This window comes from Musca vetustissima, unplaced genomic scaffold (genome assembly GCF_032173495.1).
Source record: "Musca vetustissima isolate MV318-11 ecotype Yass unplaced genomic scaffold, APGP_CSIRO_Mvet_v1 utg17225, whole genome shotgun sequence".
Classification (NCBI taxonomy): Eukaryota; Metazoa; Arthropoda; class Insecta; order Diptera; family Muscidae; genus Musca; species Musca vetustissima.
Window position 1 is genome coordinate 64,194 of NW_026884120.1, and position 24,947 is coordinate 89,140.

At 33.5% G+C, this 24,947-nt stretch overlaps 1 protein-coding gene across 1 annotated transcript; it reads left to right on the plus strand.

Moving 5' to 3' along the window:
* The first annotated feature begins 4,946 nt into the window (after nucleotides 1–4,946).
* On the plus strand, nucleotides 4,947–24,652 carry LOC133331127 (1-acyl-sn-glycerol-3-phosphate acyltransferase alpha). Its single transcript, XM_061539532.1, has 4 exons — nucleotides 4,947–5,027; nucleotides 23,687–23,878; nucleotides 23,948–24,081; nucleotides 24,143–24,652. Exons 2-4 carry the CDS (start codon nucleotides 23,703–23,705, stop codon nucleotides 24,646–24,648), a joined length of 816 nt encoding a protein of 271 aa, XP_061395516.1. The 5' UTR covers nucleotides 4,947–5,027; nucleotides 23,687–23,702; the 3' UTR covers nucleotides 24,649–24,652.
* The last annotated feature ends 295 nt before the right edge of the window (nucleotides 24,653–24,947 follow it).

The following is a 24,947-nucleotide window of genomic DNA, read 5'->3' on the forward strand; positions in this document are numbered from 1 at the left end:
CGATCGTTTTCGCACAAGGTTATCGTATCTGATCCATTTCTCATCTCCAGTCACATTCCGTTTAAGAAATGGATCTATCTCATTCCGTTTGGCCAAGGCTTCGCAGATGGAAATTCGTTCCATCTTTTCTGTTAATTGGTGTGGCACTTCTACATCGAGCCTCTTTTTGAATCCAGTTATGTGTAAATGGTTTAAAACAGTTTTATGGTCGATTTTTAGCTCCTGGCTGATGTTACGACTGCTAACATACCGGTCAACATCGACCGGACATAATTTGCTAGCACGAAGTTGTTTTTTGTATATATTTTGAAATATCAACGGTATTTAAATTAACGATTCCAAGGTGTTCTAATTAGGTGTCCCTTTCAAAAGTTGAAAAAAATTTTCCATGATTATTTTCTATTTTCACACTTAATCCCTAGATGTCAGTACACATAAGCGTTTTGAATAAAAATCTATTTAAAAATATCAAAACATGTTTCCCTGCATGTGTGTGCTAATTACGTGACCACCACTGTATATATTATTTGTCTGTTCCCGTATTGCAAAAATCTATTTACTAGATTTTATTATTTTCTTAGATATCATAAGGGAAATTCGTTATCGTAGTAAAAAGTAGTAGATTCTTGCAGTACGGGAACAGACCATATATAAATTTGGTGGATAATATTTCTGATATGTTAGTCTTGATTTAGATTAGGCGAGTTTACTTGCGGCAAGTCTTTGTTTGTAGGAGGGAGGGGCAAGGGGTATAGAAATGAAAAAAAATTGCTCGTACCGACAATTTTCTGGCAATTCGTTTTGTGTATTTCGTATTTGTTGACATTTTATATATATTTAAATGTGAAAAAACAACAAATAAAAAAATATTTTGGAAACCGAATTGCCTTGTATAGACGCATGGAGCAAGTTCAAAAGAGAACGATAAAAATTGCCGCAAGTAAACTCGCCTAATATAAATCAGGACTTATATAGTGAAGAAATTTTTTTTTTAAGTTTTTTTTTTAATACAGTAAGAATCAATAATACCAATACCAATCAGCTGATTGAAAAGCCGATTATCATAGACACTATTTTTTATTTGTCTAGAGTACATGTTCCGCTAATTTGATTATAAAATGATTTATTTATTATTATAAGTGTATTTCTTTCTAATTTTTGAAAATAGAACACAAATATATAAATGCAATTGTATTTAACCTATAACCCAATAATGAATAAAACATTAAGACAAAATAAGCAATTGGAGGTAAATGATATTTGTGAATTAGACTCGACGTTTTAATGAATTCATTAATATATTAAAGAAATGCATTTTGTAATTCAGATGGAAAGCGAAAGTAAATGAGAGCGTACAACAGCAATATTAAATCAGCTAGTTAACCCTAGACGACCCAATGCAACTCAGGCAACAAAAGGTTTTGCAATTTATATCTAATACGAAGCTAGAAAATAAATATTTTTTGATTGGATACCAAAGATCATTCGCTTTTCTTGGTATTGGACTATTATTTTTCAGAGCGTATGTACTTAATCTACAAAATACAATATTTTTTTAGGATAGTTGCCATGGATAGTTGCATTAAATCTGCGCACAGAAAATTTTTATATGTATAGTAGTTTTCGCTTATAGTCCACAATTATAGTTGCACTATAAGCGAATTAGGACTATATCCGAATTTAGTTTTAAGCACTTTAATGGACTATAACTGAATCCTGCTATAATACACGTCATGAACTATGCACAACGTATGTAATTTAAAAAAGTGATTATTAAAGTTTATTGTAATAAAAAACAGTAAGGAAAGTAGTAAAATCGGACTGGGCCATCTATATGATACCCTTCACCACATTGGGTATATTGTACATATCATATGTACAATATACCTAAAGTGGTAACATATGTATACAGTCGAAGTGGGATAAGCGAACACCGGTTAATCGAAAAAATCTGTTAATTGAAACAAAAAAATTTAAACTAATCTATGAATTTTCAAACACTTTACTTCGCTTAAGGTTTCTGTATAAGAGAAACCTTTTTTGTCGCAAAAAAAACACAAATTTATATGAAACGAGCACCGTTTAAGAGAAAAATATAATTTTCGTAAGGGCGATGAAATTCATTACAATTTTTATGTGCAACCCTAAAATTATGTTGCACATATTTCCAACCATCCAAGCAAACGTCTACGAAAAATGGAAGTTCTTACTCAATTCATTTCATAGTACGATTTATAAATTTCACGATTTTTTCAGATATTGATTGAAAACTTCGTTTAAGCGCAACGAGTTTCGCTTATCCGAAGTTCTTTTAATGGAAAATCCTGCTTAAGTGAAAAACATTTTTTGAAATTAGGCGTTTTCGCTTAACCGAATTCGACTGTACTTACAATTGCATGTCAATGATCCCTCCAAGGAACATATTCATACCTTTCTGAAACCTATGCTAAATTTAATTTCATTCGGGCAGATTTAGAGTCGTCTGCGTACCATGGGACATATTTATGGAAAACGATTTATAACAAAATTGATACACGCTATTCGGTGCGCCGCACTGTTCAAAATTTAATTTCAATCATACAGCCTTTCGAAACACATATGGATGCTATGGCTCAAATCAACCCAACGCAATAATGTCATTCAAGTCTCAATCGAAATCTGAATCGATTTTCCCGAAACGTACCACACAGCATTCTATACTCAATTCAGTACGATATGCCAAATTTCGTGCAAATCGAAGGATATATAGGGACTTTGGTGCACCCTTTACATAAAATCGGAAATATATATTAGTGGAGCTATATTTAAATCTGAACCGATTTTCCCGAAACTTACCACTCATCAATCCTGACTCAATTCAGTACGCTATGCCAAATTTCGTGCAAATCGAAAGATATATATGGACATTGGTGCATCATTTACCTTAAATCGGACGGAAATTTATATGGAAGCTATATCTAAATTTTAACCGATTTTCACGAAACTTAGCACACATCATTTTAGGCTTAATTCAGTACCTTGTGCCAAATTTCGTGCAAATCGAAAGATATATAGGGACTTTGGTGCCTATATCGGACGAAAATATATATGAGAGCTATATCTAAATCTGAACCGATTTTCACCATTTTCAATACGGTTCGTTCTTGAGCCAAATAAGTGACTTGTGCCATATTTCATCCAAATCGGATCATAAATGCGACCTGTACTTTGTTTACAATTTAACATCTACAGACGGACGGACGGACATGCATAAATCGACTCAGAAAGTGATTCTATGCATATTCTCGAAAGGAACCATGTGTCTATCTCGTTTCCTTTTGCATGTTACAAACATATGCACAAAGACATAATACCCTGTACCACAGTGTGGTGAAGGGTATAAACAGGGTGGACTATATGAAATTTTTTCTATGCAATGTTAGTTTTGCATGCACAGAAAATGTGGCATTTAAACGAAAATGGACTATAGTCGAAGTGGACTAAAGACCTATAATTATTATGAATTTGGAAAAAATATTGTCAGTAAATAGTACTGTTTTCGCTAACATTTATGGCCTTTTATGGTCTATGTATTAGTCGTTGACTGTGATAAATATTTATAACAACCAAACTTAATAAGGAATAAAAGTTAAAACCAGTAAGAAAATGTCAACAAATCGAACGGGACCAACTACATGACAACCTTAACCACTTTGGGTATATCAAGAGATGCTACTGTTATTGTAAGTTACAGTAAGATATATAAAAAGAGTAATATACGTCCTTCTCTAAAATTTTTTCGCATCTTCGAAGGAAATCGAGCAATATATGGAATCAGAATCAATTTCAATTGGGTTCGTCCTTGATCCAAAAAAATAGTTTTGCGGAGTGATTCTAAGTATATCCTCAAACGTACCCCGTTTATGGTATAGGGCAACGAACTGGCCATAAAACTGCACTGACTGTTCCGCATAGCGTATTGCAGTTCATTTTAATATTAAACCGTTAGTTTTCTATAATTCAGCAGCTAGACGTTGACATTTAAATAAACCTCGCTGTTATTCATGCAAAACAAAAAATCATACGATGCGACAAACTATACGATGACTTTCTTTTAAGGCAAAGTTCAAGATCAGCAAAAAATAATAAACAATAATAATAATTCAGTTATGTGAAACCTAAAATGTAAATGAAAATAATATGTCATTTGTTTGACCAATAAGTGCAGTGTAAATATTAGAATTGCAAATGTTCTAGCTTTTGCTGTTGATAGACAGCGATATTTAATGTGGGCATTAAATGAATCACCAAATAAACACATATACTACAGTCGAATTCGGATATTTGCACAACGTTTTTTAAATATTTTAATTTGCTTCAAAGAAACACCGGTTAATTAAAAATCCGTTTAAAAGAAAAACATGATTGGATTTTGGATTGCAATAACACAAATACATGTATGAAAATATTGAATCCTTTCGCACCCATTGTTGGCAGTTACAGATAAATAAGCAAAATGATTATCTTGGCCTCTTTTAAGCGAAACGAGTTCCACTTATACGAATTCCTTTTAATTAATCATAACGCATAAGAAAAAATACTGGAACTGCTCGTTTTCGCTTAACCAAATTCGACTGTATAAATAAGTTCTGAATATTCGACAACAACATATTTAATGCATAAGAAAATGTAGAAGCTTAATTTTAAATATTTTATAATCAAGGATTGACATTAATCGTACATAATTGTCGTCTGTCTTGTTATACACAAATCGTATACATATTTATTTCAAATTAGAAAATTACCCGATTACTTAAAAAAAACGTAATTTATCTAAATTTTGCCGAATCGAAATCTCTACTCACTACCAATACAATTTAGTATCAGCGATAAAGATTTTCTTCTTCACACGCACACGATTGGATTTTGTCTACCCCATATTTAGGGCTAATGCCAAAACAATCAACAACAGGTGAAGTTCAGTGTTGTTTGGGCTGACAGTCGATAAACAATCATTCCCACAATAAACTAATTTCTGACCATTGAACGTAAGTCGAAACAAGTTGCAAGCGATAATTCTAAGTAAAAGAAAAAAAAACTATTTCGAATATTAATTCGATATGCAATAAATTAAGTGGCGGGTAACAAATTAATCTGCTAATCGGTTGGCATACTAATAACTGCAAATAAATTAAAAAAAAGTAAATAAGTCTATAGTGCAAGAGCAATAAAATCGAAAATTCAAAAGTTAAAAGATATTTGGAAACATAAGAATAAAGCAATGACAATGGTAGTGAAATTCCAAAATAACAATATGTAAATTATTATTAAAATGTGTGATAGAAATCTTCAAATTATAATTACCACTAATCCACGAATGTCTGTTAAATCAAAATAATGGAAAATTAAATTTACATCCTAAAATGCAAATTACAGACAAGTCGATTGAAAAATATGCTATTCAAATAACAGAAATTGATATGTTGTTTTTTTTTTCTTTTTGCAAAATGGATTGAATATATATAAATAAAGAAATTAAAATTCGTGATTCATGTCTTTATTTTACATAAGGCTACAGGAACTAATAACCTGTTTCTCTAAGATGATCGACAAAAAAGTCAATTTTGGTTTTCCTAAACTGTTTCCAGACGGAAATTTATTCGAACGAAAGTTTAATCGAAATATCACGTAAGGGAGGCCATTTGTCTACAAATTGGATTTCACAAATAACCCTTGATCTATATTGATTTCATTACATTTAAACATAAATTTATTCTGTAAAGTCGTACAATGAATTTCTTGAAAAATTTATGACTACATGGCTTTTACATTAAAAATAGTTAAGATTAAGTTTCGTGACACTATTGGTCGGTTCCAGAACCTAGTGTCATTATATTGGAGCTATGTTCAATTATATTGCGAATATATCACATATCCTAAAACCATTTAAAATACTAACTTGTACCCACTTCGGTTGAAAGTGAGTATGAGAACTCATATTAAAACAAGTAAAACCGTCATTACCGGACCGAACAAAACTAAAAAAACAAGTGAAAACCCGATATGTTCTGCCGGGCCGAACTTTGAATACCCTCCACCATAGATATACTGACAGGTACTTGAAATGGAAATATAGGGAAAATACCAACAAGTGGACCTATATTTCTACAAACCGATTATGTAAACCATAATACAAATTTCAGAAATTTTTAATGGATAATTATACCCTCAGCCTTATGGCTAATGAGGGTGTATACACTTTGACACGGTGAAAATTTGCCTCATCGAAATGTTGGTTATAAACCCCATGTTTCTTTGGACCAAATTTGTTTCAGAAAATTTTGATTTCATCCTAACTTTGCTCATCATATTATTTCTTCCAAACTTAGTTGAAGTTCGAAGATGCGGAATATCGGTCCACACCTTCTGGTACCTCCCACACAGGGGCTAGGACTAAATGCGGGTTATAGTTCATATATAGTTCATTATCGAACCTTACGTTCTAGTTTTTTTTATATCAATATCCTCCGCAGGTGAAATGATTACAACAGAGTCTTAGAAGCAAATCCAAAACGCGGAACAATTTCGATAACTATTTCAATATAAACCAGTAAGGAAAGTAGTAAAGTTGAATGGGACCGACTATATGATGCCCTTCACCACTTTGGGTATATTCAACAGATGCATTCTAACATCACATGAAAAATATGAACCGACTAAGATTAATCCATAAAAATGGCATTCTGTAACCTATACTGAATGAGACAAAATTATGTAAATCGATTTAAAACAAATCTCAATCGGACACTCGTTGAAACCCAATAAACATGAAGTCGGTACAATATATGGGCTATGTCAGAATACTCAATTTTGTACGTTGTGCAAAATTTCGCGTCAATATGATAAAAATTATGAGTTTAGGCACCATTTAATTAAAATCGGACGGACATATATATGTAAGCTATATCTAACTCTGAACCGATTTTCACGAAACTTAACACACATTATTCGCAATTCCAAATTTCGTGCAAATCGAAAGTTATATAAAGACTTTGAAACACCATTTACATAAAATCGGGCGAACATACATATGGGAGCTGTACCGAAATCTGAACCGATTTTCCCGAAACTTGGCACACATCACTCTAGGCTTAATTTAGTACACTATGCTAAATTTCGTGCAAATCGAAAGATATGTAGGTACTTTGGTGCACCATTTACCGTAAATCGGACGATAATGTATATGGGAGCTATATCTAAATCTGAACCGATTTTTCCCAATTTCAATAGGGTTCGTCCTTGGTCCAAATAAATGGACTGTGTAAAATTTTAAAACATGGACAGACGGACGGACGGATATGCATAAATCGACTTAAGGGGACCCCCCCCCATTCTCGGGGTCAAAAATGTTGTTGATATAATTCGAATCTACACTAATTAAAGGATGTCCCTACAAAATTTCAAATGAAAATCTCAACAACTCTTTAAGATATAGCCGATTTATTGTGTCAGCATCAAGTGACGGCTGATGTGCTTCTCAAACTTTAAACGCGTTTTTCTCTAAACATTTTTTTGCGAATGGCCGGCACGATAACTCAAAAACTAATAACCCAATCGAATTTTTAGACGTTTCTCTGTGAGTGTAAAGCTATCGTATGAACTAGGATAAAGTCAATCGGTGAAGATCTTCTTTATTTTTTAACTTGGGTTTTAGTAAAAAATCGGCGATTTTCCAAAAATATTTTTTCAAAGGTCCACCATTTTGTTAATTTTAGAGCGAAGTCAATAATCCTAGTTCATACGAGAGCCAGACATGTACTCTTTCTAACACCGTTGGAATTTTCGGATTCCGATGTTCCAGTGAGGAGTTATCATGCCCGCCATCAAAAATAAGGACTTTTCTTTAATTACAAAAAACAATAACAAAAATTTGTTGTAAATTATTTTTCTTCTATTTTAAATCTTCAATTATATATGTGTAAAGTTACAAACCTTAACAAGTATTGGTTTTGATTTACCAGCCCATTGAAAATCTTGAAAAAATAAAATCGAGAATGGGTGGGGTTCCCGTAAAAAGTGATTCTATGGATATTCTCAAAAGGAACCATGTGTCTATCTCGTTTTCTTTTGTCTGTTACAAACATATACACAAAGACATAATACCCTGCACCACAATGTGGCGAAGGCTATAAAAAGGGGTTATATGGTGACTACCCAATAATTAGGCGAATATTAATAATTTTTGGCAGGGAGATTTGTTACCATATACGACTATAAAATACGAAATTGCAGCAAATTCGGTGGAAAAACGCGCTTAAGAACCCCAAAATACCGAAAATTGAAGGTACCGAAAATTGAAGGTATTACCAGAAAAAGTGGACCTACATTTATAATTTTTTGTGGAGACATTTAGTACCCAATAAGAACCCAATGTAGCAAATTTCAGCAAGAACCCCAAAATACCGAAAATTGGGGTTTCCCTTATATGGGGGGCTATCCGAAATGGACCTATATTCATAATTTTTTGTGGAGAGATTTGGTACCTATTAAGAAATCAAAATACTAAATTACAGCTAATTCGGCGGAAAAATACGATCAAAATCCCAAAAATACTGCAAATTAGGCGGTACCGTTATATGGGGGCTACCAGAAAAAGTGGACCTATGTTTATAATTTTTTGTGAAGACATTTAGTACCCAATATGAACTAAATGTAGCAAGTTTCGGTGGAAAAATGCGATCAAAACCCCCCAAAATACTGAAAATGGGGGTACCGTTATATGGGGGCTACCACAAAAAGTTGTTTAGGGATATTCTCTAATTATAGTTTATTTACAAAAAATCTTTTATACCCAAATGTCTCTTGCAGCAAATCGAAGTTCTTACGTTACCAGCGATACCATCTCACTGACAAGTTCGTTGGTACTTTACTCCGTGGTTAACCAGGCATTTGCAGACAAATACATACTTGTCCCAATCGATTTGCGACGAATGCAAATAACGTTGTTGTTGCTATTGCTAGTTAAAACAAAAAACCAAACAGTTTGACCGTGCCTGCGTCTACAACTCCAGTAGTGTTGCCAGTTTTGTTTTTTGGGGCACCATTTGTATTTTTTTATTTCAAAATAATCAGGCATAATCCCAGTTTGTTGTTTTGATAAAAACGACAATTTATTTTTGTTTACTGAAAACAGAACACATATTTTCCTTAACCAAATTTTCAAAATATTAAAGATTATTTCAAATATTTTCGTCTCTGTATATTAAATGATACACTACCTTGCTTCCACATACTAAACATGCAATAAAAAATACTACAACTATCATGAGTTAGCATCGCCTGACACTGGAAATGCTTAATCTAGTCTAATACGAATAGAGTATGCTTCTTTCTGGATGAATGAGTCACATGAGTTTTTTCTATTCTAATCGCGTGATTTGGAAAAATTAAAACAAAAAATCGGTGTCTATTATTCTAAATTGAGAACAATCTGATACGTTACGTGGGATGACTTGAAATATCTCATGCCATTCATAATCAGATTATCGCACATTAAAACAATTGTTAAGTATGCCCATTGTTGTTTGGAGCGACAATTTCAAGTAGACTAAATAAAAATATGATTTAAATTTGAATATAATACTTTGGTTTTCGCAAACTATCAGCTGTTTTCAAAACATTTGGTTATAATTCTTTTATTTAATTCAGTTTTTGATTATTTTCATATATTTTTTCGTTTCCATGACAAAAAAAAACTCCTCTTACATATTCTAGATAGCAATTTTATATTAGTTGACCTTTTAAGCCCTTATATTAAAAATTATTTCGAAAAAAGTCAAATTCCCACATAAATTACAATACCGTTTCTAAGTTTGTTTCCTAATTTAATTAAAATCTTTTAGTGTCATTTAACCTCAACCGGCATATGTAATGAATACATTTGACGACACAAATAATTTCAATTAGTCAAGCGACAAACAAATACATTTAATATGTATGTATAAAAATGTTTGAAATATTTGCATAGTCATATTACATTGTCGTCATACAGATATGTTTAAATAAATGTAATTAGTCATTTCGGTATATAAATTAAATATTTATTATTTTCGTGATAATTTGTACACGATGTCGGACATTAGTAAATAAGTTCATATTAACAGCGGCCAAAAAAAGAATAAACTTTATATGGGGGCTATAGCAAAAACTTGGATCGATATACCACACCTGCAATAACAAACATCCTAGAGGTAATAGCGATGCTCGAAAATTTGCCGGAACTCTTATATAGTGGTAAAGTCAAAACATGGAAGTAGAATCATCAATATACCTATAATTGGCGGTACTTTTTATTGTAGGCAAAAGGTGGGCGTTAAAAATGTTAAAATCCTTGCAGTCGGTGTCCCAGAACTTAAAACTAACCAAATTAGGGCGGAAATGCGAGGTGTTCAGACATTTTATTTAGGTGAGGAGTAAAACATATGAAACCAGTAAGGAAAGTAGTAAAGTCGGAAGGGGCCGACTATATGAATCCCTTCACCACTTTGGATATATTCAACAGATGAATCCTAAGAGACGTCGCATTTTTGAAGGACCAGTAAAATAAAATTGGATCCATATACATGTTATTCTGCAACCTATACTAATTTTTTCATTTGGTCAGATATAGTGTTGCTTCTTACAATGGGACAAAATTATGTAAATCAATTTAAAGCAAATATCAATCGGACACCCGTTGATTATTTGAATAAATATCTGATAAACATAAGGAGTTTGGTTTAGCATTTACTTAAAATCGGACGAAAATATATAAAAGCTATATCGAAATCTAAACCGATTTCATTTCATTTCGAAAATTGTCACAGACTCTGAGTTCTTGGTGCATCATTTACTTAAAATCGGGAGAAAATATATATGGTTGCTCTATCCAAATTTGAACTGATTTCAATAAAACTTTCCACATGCTAGCTTATATCAATTTTAGTACGTTGTGGACAATTTTGTGTCAATCGGCTATATCTAAATCGGAACCAATTGCTGAACCGATTTTAACCAAACTTGCCACTCTTTATGTTATATTATCTTCCGTACGTTGTGTAAAATGTTGTGCCAATCGGACCCACCTGGGGAACATTTAAATCTAATTTCCAGGTTATACTAAATTCAAAACGTTGTGCAAAATTTTGTGTCAATGTTGTATAAAATCGTGCGAAAATATATAAGGGAGCAACATCTAAATCTCGACCTATTTTCAGGAAACTGAACACACATCATTTAAGTCCTAATTCAGTACACTTTGCAAAATTTAGTGCAAATCGAAAGATATATAGGGACTTTGGTGTACCATTTACATAAAATCGGACTAAAATATCTCCCATATATATTTTAGTCCGATTTTATGTAAATGTATCTAAATCTGAACCGATTTTCACGAAACTTAACACACATCATTTTAGACCTGATTCAGTACACTATGCCAAATTTCGTGTAAATCGAAAGATATGTAGGGACTTTGGTGTACCATTTACATAAAATCGAACGAAAATATATATGGGAGCAATATCTAAATCTGAACCGATTTTCACGAAACTTAACACACATCATTCTAGACCTAATTCAATACGCTGTACCAAAATTCGTGCAAATCGAAAGATATATAGGGACTTTGGGGCACCATTTACATAAAATCGAACGAAAATATATATGGGAGCTATATCTAAATCTGAACCGATTATTCCCAATTTCAAAAGAGTTCGCCTTAGGCCAAATAAGTAACCTATGCCAAATTTCATCCAAATCGGATCATACATGCGACCTGTACTTTGTTTACAAAAATACATGGACGGACAGACGGACATGCGTAAATCGACTCAGAAATCGATTCTATGCATATTCTCAAAAGGAACCATGTGTAAATCTCGTTCCTTTTGCCTGTTACAAACATATGCACAAAACCATAATACCCTGTACCACAGTGTCGTGAAGGATATAAAAAGGGTCAGTGGGTATTGCCGACAGATATATAACCTCAGCCTATGGTGTTCGGAGGTCTTCGGAATTACACACAGTATTTATTATTAGCTTTACATAAGCTATATGTTTTATATCATAGAGGTTTCGGATTTAATGTTGATTAAATTCGTTATTCAATTCACAAGTTTATAAAATATTGACCCTTTGTGCGGGAGGTAGCAGAAGGAGAGGGCCGGCGGCTCCCCCCTTCGTACTTGATCTATGCTTGGTAAGGATAATAGGTTCAAATATTAAAAATATTTAACATTTGTGGAAATGGTACCAAAACGAGTCGACCAATGGTTCCCATTTTCGGAGTAGATCTATGCTTGGTAAGGACAATATTTTGTACAAAGTTTGCTTCAAATCGTTCGCATGATATTATGATATTAATTTTCAGTAAAGTTTTTACCATTTTGTGCGGAAGCTACCAGAAGGAGTGGGCAGTTAGTCCTCATCTTCGAGCTTGAACAAAGTTTGAAAGAAAAATTTGTTAAGTTTGGATGAAATCGCTTACTTCCTTCAGACAGACGGACTGTCTAAAACGGATTGGTCCAAAGAAACAAGGGATTTAATTTTTGCCGTATCAAAGTATATATACCCTTATTAGCCATAAGGCTGGTGGTACAAAAAATTACTGCACTTTTTAAACAAACCTCGTAATAGGGTGAATAGAAAAAATCGCAAATATTGCTTATTAACGACCGGTATTTTTTTTAAAATGAATGATTCACAATTTGATGAATTTTGATTTATAATTAGTGTTACTTCTTCGAAATAACAAAACTTTGACTATTATTTTAGTCATATCCCTAGGTTATTACTCATTGTGATATTGCCGAAATACTTTTTTTGTATTTTCTTATTTTTAAAATATTAATTTTGTCAATTTTTTCTTCAAATCGATATTTATGATGCACAAAAAAACAAACGCCATTCCAATGGCCTGTCGATTTTCTCTAAATCAATGTCTTTGGAGTAAAATTTTGCGTTTATACACAAATTCAATTGTCATAATTTGCGTCGTTTCCAAATGATATAGAAAATACCAAAAATAAAAAACAATAGTTTATATGTCCTTAATCAATTGTTCTGCATGGAAAAATACAGACTATCTGTACTAAATGTTCAATGCCTTATAAATAGATTAATTTAGTTATCATATGCGGTCCCCTTTATCCAGTAGTAGTAAAACATAATATTGATAAGGCATTTAACTCATTATTACCACCATTTACTAAACATTTGAAATTGTTCATAAATTTGTACGATTTAATCTGTAGATTAGAATTCAATGAATAATTAGTTCAACATAATGGTAATAATAACCCCCACTAAAAATAGCGGTTAACAACAATAAATGAAAAACAAATAAATATTTCTTTCGTGGTAAAACCATGTATATATAGGTAATTCGTTTTTAACGGAAAGTGACAGTAACCTCTATATTACTAGATATGTCACTAAATAAAATAAGCGTACTATTAGAATATTTCATTACTGTCTAAATCGCTTATAACGACATATCGGTTACAGCGACGTATCCAAAAGTCCTCCGAAAAGTTCGGCTCTTTATACGATTAAAACAACATTTCGCTTAAAGCGACCAAATTCGCCGGTACCTTAACCGTGGTTATAAACGATGTCGACTTATTTGTTTATTAGAGTTGTATTAATAATGGTATAGAAGTTACCTACATGCAACATTAGTTCTTAAGGTTCACAAGGGGCTTATTTAATCTAAACTATAACCGAAGCGGAGAACTCTGCTGTCCATTGATCAAAATACAACAGAATTAAACAAAACCGACTATATGATACCCTTCACCACATTGTACATATCATATGTACAATATACCCAATATGGTATGAAACATATGTATACTTACAATTGCATGTCAATTTTCCCTCGAAGGAATATAATCTTGCCTTTCTGCAATCATACACCCGTTCGAAATACATATGGAAGCTATGGCTACATCTGCACCGATTTCAACACAACGCAATGATGTCATTCAAGCCTCAATCGAAATCTTAATCGATTTTCCCGAAACGTACCACACAGGATTCTAGACTCAATTCAGTACGATATGTCAAATTTCGTGCAAATCGAAGGATACATAGTGACGTTGGTGCACCCTTTACATAAAATCGGACGAAAATATATATTACGGGAGCTATATCTAAATATGAACCGATTTTCCCGAAACTTACCACTCATCATTCTTGGCTCAATTCAGTACGCTATGCCAAATTTCCTGTAAATCGAATGATATATAGGGACTTTGGTGCATCACTTACATAAAATCGGACGAAAGTATATATGGGAGCTATACCGAAATCTGAACCGATTTTCCCGAAACTTACCACTCAATCTTGACTTAATTCAATACGTTATGCAAAATTTCGTTCAAATCGAAAGTTGTATGGGTGCTTTTGTGCACCATTTACCTTAAATCGGACGAAAATATATATGGGAGCTATATCTAAATTTTAACCGATTTTCACGAAACTTATCACACATCTTTCTTGGCTTAATTCTGTACGCTGTGCCAAATTTCGTGCAAATCGAAAGATATATAGGGACTTTGGTACACCATTTACATTAAGTCGGAAAAAAATATATAGGGGAGCAATATCTAAATCTGAAATTCAATAGGTCCTTGGGACAAATAAATGATCTGTGCCAAATTTCGTCCAATTCGAATCATAAATGCGGCATGTACTTTGTTTACAATTGAACATGGACAGACAGACGGACGAACGGACATGCATAAATCGACTTAAAAACTGATTCTATGCATATTCTCAAAAGGAATCATGTGTTTATCTCGTTTCCCTTTGCCTGTTACAAACATATGCACAAAGACATAATACCCTGTACCACAGTGTGGTGAAGGGTATAAAAATACGTAATATTTCATTCACAAAATAACAATAAAAAACTACTGTGACTATCGATTTGTAATATCGGCAATTAGTAACTAATCTTAGTTCCATGCACTAGTAGATTATTCAAGAATATATATGTATGTGTATTAGCGATAAATTCAATTAAACATTATGCAGTAGTCGAAAAATATTGATTTTATGATTGCCGACAAATATAATAACACTGTCCTACGGAAGTTAGAAGGGCAAAATAATGTTCAATCTATTAAATCTATTATTTTTATATGAACTATAGGACTTTATTTAACATGTTTCGGAATGTCCGATTTATTGAATGATACACCGTTTTGTTGTATGATTTGTTGCCATTTTAAAGGTAACTTCATAATGCCTCTCTCATAGAAGTCCTGCTCTCTATTTGCAAAAAACTCTAGTAGTCGATTTTCACAACCCTCCCTAGATACCAATTTTTATACCCTCCACAGGGATGGTCCGTATGACGAATTTTTAGGTTTTCGACTGTCAAAAAGGTGTAAACGTCGAAAACGTCATATACCTGTATAAAATGTAGTAAATGTAGAAAACGTAATTTATTCGAATATTATTACCATATACCGTTATTTTCAAAACTACATATTAGTTTTACATATATCTGTCTGTTCCTTACTAGAATTAATACAAAATTCTAAACTTTTTTTAGAAAATTTTTTTGAAATTTTATATGGATTTCAGTAAAGCATACGTAATTTCCAAATTCACTAATGGAAATAGGTATTTTGTCAAAAACCTAATGGTTTTGGGTGGGTTTCCGACGTTTCTGACGTATGTAATATACGTCGAAAATGTATGTCATTTACGTCACTATTTCTGACGGACCATCTATGACCCTCCACTATAGTATGGAGGGTATATAATTTGTAACTCATCGAAATATTCATTTCCGACCCTTTAAAGTATATATATTCACCCTTATTACGGATGGCGTAGTCGTGTTGAAAAATTGGCACTGTCGCATTTATGCGACAAATCGGTATTATGAAAGGCGTTACAATACGCCAAATCTGTCGTGAACGATTTTTTTGACGACAGCATACAAAAATATATAAAAATGTGTTAAAATTGAATTTTAAAAATATTTACTGATTAACTGTTACATTCAACTTTATTTTATTGCATTACACAATATTCGTAAGAATTACAATTACCACAAAAATTAATTAGAAAACAAACAAAATTACATAGTTTTTCCAATACAATATAAAAAGGGTTCTAAAAGAACAATTTTTGATTTGGTTTTGTAACAGAGTAAAAGAAAAATCTATTAGAATATTTGGCGTTGTCGAAAATTTTACATAATACCGACCAAAAACGACTACGACAACGCAATCGACTACGCCTACGAGAGCTGCGTACAACGACTACGCCTACCGTAATAAGGGTGATTATTGATCAGGGTAAAATCATAAGACGATCTAACGATGTCCGTCCGTCTGTTCGCTGTCCGTCTGTTGTAATCACGCTATCTTCTGAAGGAATTGAGATAGGGTGCTGAAATTTTGCATAGGTTTGTCTTTTGTCTGCAGGTTAAGTTCGAAGATGGGATATATCGATTCTCGTTTAGGCATAGCTCCCATATAAGGGTAACCCCAATTTTTGGTTTTTTGAAATTCTTGAGCGGGCTTTTCATCCGAATTCGCTGAAATTTAGTACATTAGGTTCTTATTGGGTACTAACTGTCTCCAAAAATTTTAAATATAGGTCCACTTCTTTTCCTAATTTTCAGTATTCGGGGGTTTTTCGGATAGCCCCATATAAGATTACCCCCAATTTTCGGTTTTTGGAGTTTTTGAGCGCGTTTTTCAACCGATTCCAGGTTCCAGAAGGAGTGGGCCGATATTCCCCATCTTCGAACTTGAACCCTCATCTTCGAACTTGAATCCATTAAAAATTTCTGAAATTTGTATTATGGTTTACATAATCGGTTTGTAGAAATGTCGGTATAGGTCCACTTTTTGGTATGTTCCCAATATTTGCATTTCTAGTGCCTGTCAGTATATCTATGGTGGAGGGTATTCGGCCCGGTCAAACTTAACGCTTTTCAATTGTTTATCAATACAGAAATTTTGCAATGTAAGAAAAATATGATAATCGCTTGGTGCCAAGCCCGGACTGCATGGCGGATGCGAGTCACTGTATATGTGTGTGGCATAGCGTTGTCCTGGTGGAACACGACACCTCTCTTGTTGGCCAATTCTGACCAATTGTAAATGGTTTAAAACAATTTTATTGTCGATTTTTAGCTTCTGGGCGATGTTAGGACTGCTAACATGCCGGTCAACTTCGATCATTTCTCCGATTTTATCGACATTTTCGACGACCGGCCTACCTGTGCGAGGTGCATCTTTAACATCAAAAATTCCTGTACGGAATCTACGGAATCAAAATTGCAGATAATTGACTGTTACAGTATCGGAACCATAAACACAATTCACAATCTTAGCCGCTTGGCTTGAATTTTCGCCATTGTCAAAGAAAAACTATAAAATGTACCAAATTTTCTCTTTGATCACTTCCATTTTTAACACCTTGTAACTCACAACTGAATGCACTAAACAAAAAACAACAAAATCATTTTTTTACTGCGAAATGTCACCCTTCCAACAAGCATAAATCTGAAATTGTTTGATCGATACTTTACGAGAAATTTATCAGTACAGCCATCTGCCGAAAAAATAATGGATTTATTTTTCCCCAACCTAATATAATCGTGACAGCCCTATGGTTCCTATACGCTTTGGTAAAATGTGCGTTTTCGAAGTTTTGCAATACCAATATATTGGTTTAAAACGCCAAAGTCTTTGGACCAAATCAGTTTTAGACAATTTGAAGTAGATTTAGAAATGTTCGTCTGGTTGGTACTCATGAGAAATCTCTAAAGCTAGAGAATGTCTGTCCTCCATGTTCATCAAACTTAAGACATTATTAGTATAGCGGACCCTTTATATTTGTTTTACTATAAAAAATAACACCATGATGCACCAAGTTTTGTATCTGAACTTATAACATAAACTCATTCGTTTTATTACAGAGAATAAAATGTCTACACCCACACAAATCTACAGTGAAATAATTTATTATTTCTTAATTCATAGTGTACAACTAAAAATAAAGTGGCTACCTCTTATCGCGGTACTTTAAAGCGACAAGGTATCAGCAAAAAAAAACTTAATAAGAGTTCAAAGTTCTTACCACGAATTTGTCATTTCAATGTTATTAATCAGTAGTACGTCAAAATTTTCCGGGACTACTATTATAAATGTAGTCGCTGCACACTGCAATAAATTCGATATTTATCAATAAAATGGAGACAGGAAATATTAATGATTTTAGGTTATCCAAATGGTGCTCAAATTATCCGTGATTATATTCATTTGTTATCAGAATTGGGATCTATATAATAAATTTAAATATATTTTTGCTTAGAGATTTGGCGATTGTTTGTGATTTTGTAAATTGTTGTATCCATGTTTAATCGTACAAAGTAGTATTTCTTCCTTTGTAGCATTTTCTGTCATATTTTGATTTGTGAATTTTTAACATTCAGAATTTCATAGTTTTGTAATGAAACAAACATTGCGGTCAAACCCTAATGATACATTTACATTGTACTTTAGTAAATCCAGTGGATATAAATTGCCAATTTCTAGGGGATTTTAAATAAATCATTTGTCAAATAATACAACATTTACATTAGAACTTTTTACCGGGTTAACCTACTTTATGAGGATTTATTTGGCATATATTCAAAGGAATTGAAAATTTAAACCCACTGGGTTAACCAAATCCGGTTTATTGTAAACGAACTTTAAATTCCCATAGGAAGTTTAATTGTCGTTAATTAATGTCGTTAAACATCCCATTTATTTTTCGATTTTATATTAAAATGTTGAAATAGAATAACTAGTTTATTTTGTTTTTAGTTATTTTGACAGAACAAGCCACAAAATAAAGCTGTAGTCAAATAGTTGTCAAAACGCAGCCTACGTTAGAGTAACTTCGGGTAATATGAAATGCTTGAAATATGTCAATGTCGCCTTGATAAATGTTTTCCCAATTAGTGAAAACAAACATCAAACTTAGTTTTTAATAAATAATTGCAATGTTGAAAATGTAGTAGTAGAAAATGTAGCTCTGATTGTAAAAGTGTGATTTGAGCATTTTTTAACACAATATTCGAACGTTTTTGCAACATAGTCGAACACTTTGTTTTTCGAATATAAAGTAGTTATGTGGTTTTCTTGTTTTCTTTAACAAAAATATACGTTTATCTGTAATAACAATCGGCGATTTTTATGCATTTTTGAAGCCGATAATTATTTTTAAATAAAAATATTCAATGTCGGGTAATGTGTACCACTATAAAACGTGGGAAATTTTCATGAGGACGAGTTCGAAACATGGGCCCATTTAATATGAGAGGAGGTATTCTATCCTCTGAAAACTCGATATGTGAAATTACAGGTGATTCGGTTGTATAATGAAGCAAGGACCTTCAAATGGGGCGATAACCTTAAATGGGGGCTATTCCAAAACATGAACCCATATATTTCTGCATTCATTGTTACCCAAGAATGCAATAAATTGAAATTTATCACAATCTACCTTTAACTTACTGATCCTCATTACCCACACATAATGGTCCACATTACCCGCCAAGTTATTTTTATTTGCAGGTTAGAGTTTTTTGAAATATAATAACATTTTTATAGACAAATATATATATATATAATGTTTGACCTGGAAGAAAATGGTGGTCCACATTACCCGAAGTTACTCTACATGTTTTATCGTACAAAGTTTTAATCGAATTTGTTAGCATTTCCTAATTTTAATGGGTGAAACATTCTTCGCAGAATATACCCCATATAAGGAAGGTTCCTCCGCATTTATAAGTATATTGTGGTTCTACGCGCATTTTCCAATTATAGCAGTAGTTAGACAATCCAGGTTATTGTGGTTACAAAAAGCAAAAAGCAAATAAAATACAATTACTATAAATATTGTTTAGATCTCGTTGATTTCCTTTTTTTACATTCTAACGACATACTAGCATGGTATAATTATTAAATTCCAGCAAAAAGCATGGTTGAATTCTTCGTCGAAATACGTGGTTTCATTAAATACTTTATTTTAACTTCGCTTTTAGACGTTGTTTGTTTCTTGCAAAACTATTTTTATGCTCCGCCCAGGCGTGCATTCTTTCTGAACAATTTCAAGCTACGCCTATGGGTTTGGGTTTCAGTGTTATAACAATTTTATACGATCGCATTTATAGTAAACTGGTCAGGAGATAAGAGTATTGGTACGAAATAAGTATTTAAGTGAATTTAAAATTAATACAGTTGGATTATCCAGACTTCAAAACAAATAATAATCAGATCAATAATTTAGTTATCCTAACAAATAATTGGAGGCTGTTCGAAAATCTCTCACTCATATTGGAGGAAGACCACTCATAATTAAAAAGACAATATAAGATGATTCCACCACATCACCTAGTCAAATTCGAAGCCGCTTAGATTTAAAAATTAGCGAAATTCGCAGAAAAGTTCTACAGTCTGGTCTGGTTATTCCGTCAGCGACGAGTGAAATAAAAACAATAAAATCATGTAAAAACGACATTAAATTTTTCTAACCTCCACAACATGTTGTGCATCCAAAATTCGGAATACCGAAAAATGGGCGGAACTTTCGTGTGTGGATTATATCAAAACTTGGACCTGCATAGACAACTTTCGGCACAAATTTATTTTACCTCCCAATATTGCCTAATTATAGGCACTACAAGTGGAAATCAAGCAAAAAATCTTTAAATACTGACAATCCGGAAAAATCTTGGGCCGAAATCCGGAAACCTCTTAGATGGACATTCCAGCGAGACAACAACCCATAATATGCGCCAAAAATATTTAAGGAGTGGTTTCTTCAACAATTCGATAAAAGTTCTTCTTTGGCTTGATCAATTCCCTGATCTTAACCCCATACACAGAGTGGGAGATAATAAATTAAAAATCAACCAAGAAAATTTCCAAACCAAAGACGAATTATTTGAACGGGAAAAATAGCATGGCGAGCAATATCGCCTTAAAATATGTGCGAGTGTCCTCCAGAAGAAAAGTTATGTGACGAAGTGGTTTGTTTTTAATTCCGAATTCATTATGTTAGTTCCTCTTGTTGTTGCAGTTTATATGAGTTGTATATATAAATATATATATATATATATATGACGTTCTTCAGCTGCTATGGGTGCGGGAGTGAGCTCCGGCATTCACTCTGTATCCTTTCAGCGCTGCGGCTACTGCATCAGTATGAATGCCATTCAGACATACTTGATAGGCAACTTGATCTAGAGGCTTCCTTTTGTAACGCTGGACCTCTCTCTCTAGGTTATGCAGATTATTCCTGATACGCCTGGGTGGGGGAGTCCTATCCACCATATGATGGTCAGAGATGGCCTGTCAGAAACAGTGACATAAATGACATACAATTCCGACGTATAATACATACGTCAGTAACGTCGGAAACCTACCCAAATCCATTAGGTTTTTGACAAAATAGTTATTTTCATTAATCAATTTGGAAATTACGCATGCTTTACTCAAATCCATAAAAAGTTTCAAAATTTTCTTCTCAAAAAAATTTAGAAATTTTTATCAGTTCTAGCTGGGAATAGTCAGATATATGTAAAAATAATATATATTTTTGAAAATAACTTTATATGCTGATAATATTGAAATAAAATTACGTTTAGTACATTTATTACATTTTATACAGGTATATGACGTTTTCGACGTTTACACCTTTTTGACAGTCGAAAACCTAAAAATTCGTCACACTGACCATCCCTGATGATGGTTGGGATGATGGTCCCTGAAACTCCCGAGCACGTACTGCAACGAAAGCATATTGCTATGCTGACGTAAGGGAAGGATCTTCATCTCCTCCTGAAGATGGACCACTGGTGTCATGAGGAGGCACCCTGTCGCAGTCCTTAGGGCGGCGTTCTGACAGGTCTGAATATTTTTCCATTGCGTATCACTGGAGTTTGCACTGGAACCACATAGCTTGCCACAGACCGACCTATCGCTTTGTAAGAGGTCAACAAGGTTTCCTTATCTGCTGCCGGCAAGCGACTTGAGGACCTGGGTCCTACTATTCAACTTATCGCAGATAGCTGCGGTATGCGAAGACGGTTTAAACATGTTGTCGAATGTGACCCCGAGTATATTGGGGTAGTTGATGGTCAGAATTGTATGCCCTTCGACCCGCACATTCAACGGTATTCTCATCTCCGCAGTCCATGTGTTGAATAATGTGGTTGACGACTTCGAGGCGGATATTTTCATATTCCTCGCTTTGAAGAAGGCTACTACTTCGACGAGATAGGCGTTCAACCTCACACATATGTCCTCAACAATGGGACCCGACGCCATGATCGTACAATTATCTGCATATGTAACGATTTCTATGCCGTCCGGAGGGCGTGGAATACCGGAAAGGTAGAGGTTAAACAGTTCCGGAGAACTGTGTTGCTTACGGAATCCATGTTAATGATCCGCAACTGGTTAGCATTCTGTAATACTGGGGAGGTGTAATGCCTCAAGGATCTTCGCTACTGGTGACAAAAGTGAAATCGGGCTGTAAGATTCACCTTTGCTGGTATCCTTGCCCGGCTTCAGTAACGTGGGTGGCTATTCGGGTATTCGACAAGCAGGTATAAATCCAGCAGCTGCAGCTGTGATGATGCCTAGCAATTTCCTTTCTGCTACCCATACATCAGAAGGAATGTAGAGTTCTCTGAAGACTATTTAGTATTTTTCAATAATAAAGATATAAATAATAAGAAAAATGAAAAAATTTCATAACTTTGATTTAGTTTTGGACGATACTGTATATATATATATATATATATATAGAAGAAGTACTTATTTCTATACCTTTTTTGTTCTTAGAGATTTGCACTTCATATATTTAAAGCACGTCACATACCAAACTTTAATTATATTTTCATTAACAAAATTTTAAGTTTATCAGTGGCATCAAAACATTTTAAAATTCATATTAATTATATTTTGCATACACCTATTTTTGTCATATTGCATGCACAATAAAACAATATCTGAATTTATTTTAAGCACACATGCTTCCCCATACCTTTTTCGAGATATACTTAGGAAATTTTGTATATTACTATGACGCAATTGCAAGAAGCGCATAGTACAATTTTTGTTATAAAAAATTGGCGGAAAATCGCAAAAATAAATATGCGTATATAAAACAGCTATATTTATTTTCCAAACGGTTGTTGCTACCATTTCTCCTCGCTTGAATTAAACGAGACAATAGATTTTAATAAAATAATAAATAATACATTTGAAAGACTACATTATCTGTATATACCTAAGAACTATCCACAGGTTTCAGGTTTCTTCAAAAAGAAATACTCTCCACCAAAGTGATAGTCTGCATTAGCTGCAGACGCCATAACACAAAAAAACTTGATGAATTTGTCCTTAAGGGTACTAAATAAACTAGTCAAGGGCTGTCATTCCTTAAAGGAATATTCCACCTCCCCCGAAATCTTGTTGCACAGTGAAATCTGAAAATATTAATGCATACCCACCTTGGCATTTTATTATCTGTAACAACAATGCCAATTTATCGAATTAGTTACTTACGTTTCATCAAGTTAATTTAAACATTGTTTTAACACTAATTTTTAATTTCTCTTGTTTTATTTCAGATTTCAATACGACACAATGGCCTGCGTTTGTGAAATGATAGGGCTTGCCTGTTTAGTGGCGCTCTTTATGAGTTTTTCAAATAAAGCACCATATCAATTAAAAATGGCCATATTTCTAATTGGTAATGGTATCATCGTACTTATTTGCATACCATTCATGATATTAAGACCCAGAGACTATAGAAATGCATTGTAAGTAAAATACTATATATAAGAAGTTTTTAAAAATTTTAATCTTATGTATCCTTTTATATAACACAGCGCTCCTGCCTGGGGATGCAGACAACTGTGCAAAGCTTTGGGTGTAACCATGGAACTACGCGGTTTGGAGAATATTCGCAAAGATCACGGTAGCGTAGTCTTAATGAATCATCAGAGTGCTTTGGATTTGTGCGGTAAGTGCCTCTACAAAAATATCCACATAAATACATATTTAATTTACTGTTCTTCTTACAGTACTCGCATATCTCTGGCCTGTTATTGGCCGAGCCACAGTCGTTTCCAAAAAAGAAGTTCTATATCTACCATTCTTTGGTTTTGGCTCATGGTTGTGGGGTACTCTGTTTATAAATAGATCTCGTAAAACCGATTCCATCAATGCCTTACAAAAGGAATCGAAAGCCATCAACGAAAGAAACTGCAAACTTTTGCTATTCCCCGAGGGAACACGTAATTCTAAGGAAACATTGCTGCCTTTTAAAAAAGGATCATTCCACATTGCACTTCAAAGTCAATGTCCAATCCAGCCAGTTGTCATTTCCAAATACTGGTTCTTAAACGGCGATAAGAAAATCTTCCGACCAGGTCATGCCATTATCCATATTCTGCCCGAAATACCCACGGCCGGATCCAAGAAAGAAGACATGGATGCGGTAATAGAAAAAACGTACAACATCATGCAATCCGAATACACAAAACTCAGTCAGGAGGCAAAGGCTCTCAATACCAAGAAACATGTTTAGTTTGTATGTACGGAAACAAGCTAACAAGTGAGCTCTCTAGTTGTATCTCAGGTATTGCACGATATTCCTAAGGATGTCTGGTACATTTTGGTATTTACGAAAGTTGGCTATATGCCGGCAATTAGATTTTTTAAAATATATTTAGTTTTCATTTCGGACTTTACACCTACTGCTTGAAGATCAAAATGAGAAGACAACTAAAACCCAACATCTTGTGTGTAGAAACATTATTTTTTCTTATAAGATTATTACCTAGGTATTGTACTTTCTAAATGTATGAAATTTACATAAACAATATA